Below are 6,855 nucleotides of genomic sequence, written 5' to 3'. Positions count from 1 at the left end.
TTCTTAATTCTATTAAGAGTAACAAGACAATATATAAAGAAGTACTTTCTCTTTCTTTTTTTTTTGGATCATCTGAAAACTCTAATCTAGACATTTGGACCAATCCAGGTGGCAAAAATGAGGAGGATGAAAATATTATCGCCCCCTTCACAAATTCTCAGTAATTCACTACACAAATCACAAGTTAAATGGGCATAATTTATGGGAGATGATATGGCACTTTAAAAAATTACTATCCACACTCTACATTTATTTATTTTTTATGAGTATTACACTACCATTTTGCCTCCCTCCTCCTAAACTCACACTTTTATTTCTTGATTTTCACTTTCACAAGTGAAATGACCAATAAAAAAAACGAAACAAAGTTGAATTTGTCATTTTATTGCGTAAGAAAAAAGGAAAAAAAAATCAATGGAGTAATATTTTTTGGGTAGCAATATCATCTTCCTAGCTATTTCATTCACATTTCCTCTAGTATTGTTTTTGAAAATATCAATATTTATCATCTTTAAAAGTTATGAATCATCAAAGAAAAAACAACACTACTAGTTATGAACATTATGCTATGGCAATTCTAAATTATTGGCTGTAAAAATTTCTCGATTTGTTCATAGGCCTTCCAATTAAAGAACAATGCTTCGAACTATCCCACCACAAATTAGTATAAATTTGGAGATACTGTAATCCAAAGAGAACTACAATTTCACATCCTTCTTCTCACACTGGAATGCAATTAATACCTAAATCACAGAATCAAGGCACAATTCATTTATTCTCCATTGTTTTGTTCTCTTCTCTTTCTTGTTTTGGTCAGCCAGAAGCCAAGCGCTTGTGCTGAAGCCGCAGCGTGAAAGCCTGCAGAGCCAGAAGAACATTCTTCAACTTCTCCTCAGTCTCTGGATCAATCAAGTTCCCGTCGCCGTCAAACTTCAGGGGAGGTTCGAATGCTCTGAGGAGAAACTCGGGCTTGTTGATGAAATGGAGATCGAGAAAAACTCCGATTTGGCGAATGTGGTACTGGGATCGACCCCCGCCCGCACCCCCTCCGGCACTCACTAAGGCAGCAGCCTTGTCTGCGAAAACGTTGGGAGGTCTGGATGCCCAATCTATTGCGTTCTTCAGCGGAGCTACCAAATATTTGCATATACAACATGCACAATGAGGAGAGTAGAATGGTTCATTAGAATTTAGAAATGAGATTATATATATATATGTACCTAAGCAGAAAAATTCAAGCTCCAACTAATGATGGATCTGGCTTGCTAGCACATGGATCCAAGTGATATGAGAGTGCGAGACCATCAAATTTGAGGGGTGTTAGAGAAGGAGAGGACTGAGTAGACGGTAGTACCGGTAACGGAGTAATTGTACTCGGGAGAAGCGAAGAGGATGCTATCGGCTTCTTGAATCTTCTGCCGGAAAGACTCGACGACCGGCGGGAACTTGCCGTTGACTTCCAGATCGGTGTTGAGCATCGGTAGCGGCGCTATGTCTATGTACTCCATCTCCATTCCGGGGATCGAGTCCTTGCACAGCTTCATCGCTAAAAAATAATTAACATACAAATTTCAAATACAAATACGATTTCCCCGTTGTATAGTCCAAATTTTTATTTCAATTGATAAAAAATCCACCGCGCGGATCGAGAGCAAATGGAGAATCAAGTAACTATGAAGAAATCAAGCAAGCTAATCAGGAAAAAAAAAATCGTACCAGAACGGACGAGGCCTCGATTGAAGGAAGCTTTGCGGAGAGAACCGCAAAGAGCGACGACTTTTATCGCCGGTTTCAGTGCTTCCACTGCCGCCATCTCTCTCTGGCCTTGTCTCTTTGATAGCGTACCTGACTTGGGAAATAATTTGGATTGCTGGTGCTGAGTAATATCTCTATGGATCTCTTCCTATGAAGAGCTGCTCTGTATGTTCTCCTGATCCAGAATGTCATACTTATAGAATTTGAGCTGCTCTGTATTTTCCGCATTGCACTGCGGTAGTCAATAACCTGCTTGGGGAAGAAGAAAAGGTAGAAAATTACTAAGCATTTTTTATGTTTTAGGAGTTGCTTTTTAGCCCACTTTGAGGGTTTTCAGCTTCTTTCAATATTTTGCATTTACAGGCTTTTTGATCAAAGCTTAACCATTTCAATGGAAATTACAATATTATATGGATACAATCTTTTACAAAATATTTCTCCTTATTTCTTTTATATCTCTCCTCTTTATTTCTTCTTCTATCGTTCTCTCTTTTTCTTTTCCTCTTCTTCCTTTTTTACTTAAGTGGCTATATGGGAGGAGGTATTTATAGCCTTCACAAGCTAACTAATGCTAACTTTATTAGTGCATACATTAGGAGTTGGTTCAAACGGATATGAAAAGGCGGACAAGATATGGATGAATGACAATCACACTCATCCATTCATAACACTTCTCTTGATTGTCACTCATACATTAACTCCTTCTGCTACGATCTCTAAAATGTCCCATTCCCACAAGATGAACAAAATTCTTGAATGTTGTAGTAGGCAAAGTTTTGATGAACAAATCTGCTAGATTATCACTTCATAGGACTTGCTGAACATCTATATCACCATTCTTCTAGAATTCATGTGTACAAAAGAATTTTAAAGAGATATAATTTGTTCTGTCACCCTTTATGTATCCTTCTCTTAGTTAAGATATATATGCAGCATTGTCTTCATATAAAAATGTTGAAATATCTTTGATTGATTAAAGATCACAATTTGTTTAGATATGAGAAATCATTAATCACGCATTCTCTACTAGCCTCATGGATTGCCTCATGGATTGCTAATATTTCAGAATGATTGGAGGATATTGTTGTTGTAACGCCCCGACCCCCTACGTGGTCCTAGAGTGCTACTAATCCATTTATTTACCTAATAATTTACATACTAATATCATGTACGTAACGAAAAACATAAATATAATCTCCACAAATAATATTAGAGTTTACTATTTTTATCCATAATCCAAATTAACTATTCACCACCTGTAATCACATATATGCATGTTTTCAAATCATAATCCCCAAATATCAGTATTCACAACTATTCATCTATCTGAAGATTTCAATACATAAAACATAAAATATACATCTCAAAATTAACATAAAGATATATCATTTTCTCTTTCTATTTTCCAAAAATGCTATAAAACCTCGAGCTCTCTAAGCTCGATTTCGAGTAAATCCTGAAAAGATAAATTCATATTCGGGTGAAGCACATCTCTGTAAGGGAAGAAACAATATATTAAAATAGCGTGTGACTAACATGAGTTTATATAACAACATAATATTTAACATTTGAAAATCGTTAACATAATTTCTGAAATCATTTTCTGAACCTAATCAATCATATGCAAAAGATTTAACCTGCGAGATTACCCAAGGACAAGGGTGATTACCCACCCATATAAGTAGCACCCCTATGCTCTGATACATTTGGCAACCTAAAGGTCTCTACTGAAGCATATCAGGACACTCACCTTACTTAGTAAACCCTCTAGTGTTAGATTGATCTCGTACTCACACAGTTCAAATAATGGTTTACCAGCAAAGGCCCCAAGGATAGGGAAATATACCCGCCCATACAAGTAGGTTCTCTCTACCCTAATGCGTTATACAACCTACTACTGCATCTAATACTACTAGCTCACTCGCCTTTCTCAGCAAGCCCTCGTGCAAAGAGTATGCCCCGCCCCGATCGTAACATGTTCTACGATTATAGATACTTCTAATATCATAATACAATATTCTTTCTGTCATTATTCAATCATTCACCTATGTTCATGTTCATAACTTTAACATTTCATTTCATTTCACTTTAAGCGACTATTTCCCATTTTACATTGTTCACATTTCACACTTCATTTTTGTTTCATTCATTTCTGTTTTCATTTCATTTCATTACATATCCAGCATCTTTCAATTGTTTTACCCAACATTTTTTAACTGTTTTATCCAGCATCTTTCAACTGTTTTACCCAATATTTTTCAGCTATTTTACCCAATATCTTTCAACTATTTTATCCAACATCTTTCAACTGTTTTACCTAACATCTTTCAGTTGTTTTACATGATTACATTAACACTCACATGCAACATATTTCATATCATATTTCATTATTAATGTTTTACTTACTTAACTTGCATTTCATACATTTAACATATATTCGCACAAAACTTACATTTACTCTTGTCACACAATTTAGTAATAAAATTCATACATATTTCTTGTAAAATAAGTCAACCCACATTTAGCATTTAAATACTGAAAATATAATGTTCATTTCTTACATAATTATCCTGAAAATATTTTCCACGTTCATCAGTTCATTTTCACATACACGTATCTAATAAATAGTCCTAAACTCGTAAAAACATAATTTAAATGGTTGGCATTTTAAACTCATACCGAGACATATACACGTATATGTAACACAATTCATTTTCTATTAAATTCATAAAAATTATGGTTTAATATATATTTTTTCCCTTACCTGATTTCTTGAACTACGCCAACAAGAACCCTGAAAAATACATGCGGCGCTCACCCGAACCCTGAATCAAAAATCCTAATTTCATTAAATTAACCCTAAATAAAATATTATTTTCATATTTTTAGGGTCATAAATTTCAAATAAATGGTTATACCCTCAAATATAACCAATTCACCTAATTGCGCAAATTTCACTCTCGCTTTGGAGTGGGGTTTAGAAAATCTCAATTGAAAATTTACTCACACCAAAATGACAATGATCATGACTAGGACCCCGTAGTGGTACCTAATCGTCGATTTAACGACAGATTTAAGGAGAAATTAAGGATTTAGAGGAAATATACATTTTTTAAGGAGTGGTGTCTATGTCGGCTCCCACGACAAATCCGCTCCGGTAGAAATTTTGGTGGTGGAGTTAAGAACGTAACGGTACCTTCCGTTTTCTAATCGGCCAAATATTCACCGAGAAATTGAGAGAGAGAGAGAGAGAGAGAGAGAGAGAGACGGAGACAGAAGGAGGCAACGAGAGATTTCAGGGGGGGGTGCGGCCTCTCTGCTCTGGATCAACTCAGAGAAATCAATTTGAAATCTCACAAGAAGCTTCTAGCTTCCTTTTTTTTTTTTCTCTTTCCTTTTACTTTATTATATATGATAATAATATTATATTATATTATACTTTATATATATATATATTTTATAATCACCATTTTATTTAACTAAATTAATTCAATTTAATAATATTTAATTAATTAATTACTAATTACTCTTAATTAATTTTTTTCATACTATTTCTTTTTATTTGTTTATTTAATACATTAATTTAATAATATTTAACTAATTAATTAATTAATACTTTTGATTAATTTTTTTTCAGGTTATTACAACTGTAATTGTCTGTTTTACTCTCAAATAGCGTAGAATGTGCTTAATTCAATTCAAGTGTCATTGAGTAGGAGCAGATCTATATCTTACTAGTAGACTTACAACAAATACAATGTCGGGTTTTGTACAATTTTCCATATACATCAAAGAGCCGACAACACTTAAATATGGTACATTAGGACCAAGTAATTTCTCCCCTTTATCACGATGTCGAAATGGATCCTTCTTAACATCAAGTGACAGGACGATCATTGGAGATCCCAAAATATGAACTTTATTCATATAAAATTGTCCCAATACCTTTTCGGTATATTTAGATTGATCAACAAGAATTCCGCCATTTACATGTTCAATCTATAGGCCAAGACAATATTTTATCTTTCCTATATCTTTCTTCTCAAATTTTGCCATTAAATAATTAGTAACTTTAGTGAGCTCTTCAGAAGTCCCAACTAAATTCAAATCATCAACATAAATAGCAATTATAGTAAATCTAGATTCTGATCCTTTAATAAAATTGCATAGACAAATTAGATCATTTATGAAACATTCTTTCACAAGGTACTTACATAATTGATTCTACCACATACGCCTAGATTGTTTTAATCCATATAAAGAACATTGGAGTTTAATTGAATATAAATTTTTGGATTTTGCTACCGAAAATTTAAATCTTTCAAGGATTTTCATATAAATTTCATTATCCAACAATTCATATAGGTATGTTGTTACTACGTCCATAAGACGCATGCCCGGTCGTTCAGCAACTACTAGCCCAATTAAGAATCTGAAAGTGATTCCGTCCATCATGGGAGAATATGTTTCCTCATAATCAATTCTGAGTTTCTACGAGAAATCTTGTGCCACAAGCCTTACTTTATATCGAGTAATTTCATTATTTTCATTTCACTTGTGCATAAATACCCATTTGTATCCAACGGGTTGGACATCTTCTGGTGTTTGGACTATAGGTTCAAAAACTTCTCTTTTTGATAGAGAGTTTAATTCTGATGTGATAGCCTCTTTCTATTTTGGTCAATCACTTGTATATCGACATTCATTAACAAATTTAGGTTAAAGATTCTCATTACTTCTGGTAATGTCAGTAGCTACTGCATATGCAAATGTGTTGTTGACTATAACTATATTTCTATCCCACATTTCTCCTATGTAATGAATTGAATTCTCATTATTATTTCCACGTGCCTGTCCCTTTTTAAAGGATGTCTCTTCAGGGTTTTTCTCTTTAAGAGTTTCCTCTTCGGGAGGAGTTCTCTTTAGGAGATTCCTCTTCAGGGGAGTTTTCTCTTTAGGAGATTTCTCTTCAGGAGGTTTCATAATAGAAATTTCATTTTCAGGAGAAACGGGTTTATGCATGTCAAATGGATTATCCACCTTTATAACCTCTTTTGGAGTGTTTACAGATTTCAATTTTCTCTTTCTAAGAGTTTTAAC

General features: G+C 34.0%; 1 protein-coding gene across 1 annotated transcript; it reads right to left on the bottom strand.

The window, feature by feature from the left end:
* Positions 1–585: 585 nt before the first annotated feature.
* Positions 586–2,137, bottom strand: LOC131164023 (NADPH:quinone oxidoreductase-like). Its single transcript, XM_058120929.1, has 3 exons — positions 1,717–2,137; positions 1,355–1,546; positions 586–1,130 (listed from the first exon to the last, which is right to left on the bottom strand). The coding sequence occupies exons 1-3, from the start codon at positions 1,811–1,813 to the stop codon at positions 814–816; spliced, it is 606 nt and encodes a 201-aa protein (XP_057976912.1). The 5' UTR covers positions 1,814–2,137; the 3' UTR covers positions 586–813.
* Positions 2,138–6,855: the final 4,718 nt, after the last annotated feature.

The sequence above is a fragment of the Malania oleifera genome, chromosome 9, assembly GCF_029873635.1.
Source record: "Malania oleifera isolate guangnan ecotype guangnan chromosome 9, ASM2987363v1, whole genome shotgun sequence".
Lineage (NCBI taxonomy): Eukaryota > Viridiplantae > Streptophyta > Magnoliopsida > Santalales > Ximeniaceae > Malania > Malania oleifera.
This window is presented reverse-complemented; position numbering and strand designations above follow the sequence as displayed.

Bases quoted from the DNA above. Each gene is read 5' to 3' on its own strand.
- LOC131164023 (XM_058120929.1), bottom strand. From the start codon at position 1,813: ATGGCGGCAGTGGAAGCACTGAAACCGGCGATAAAAGTCGTCGCTCTT. The intron at 1,547-1,716 runs GTACGATTTTTT...ATTATTTTTTAG, and splicing joins TCGAGGCCTCGTCCGTTCTG to CGATGAAGCTGTGCAAGGAC. The intron at 1,131-1,354 runs GTACTACCGTCT...AATATTTGGTAG, and splicing joins GTACAATTACTCCGTTACCG to CTCCGCTGAAGAACGCAATA.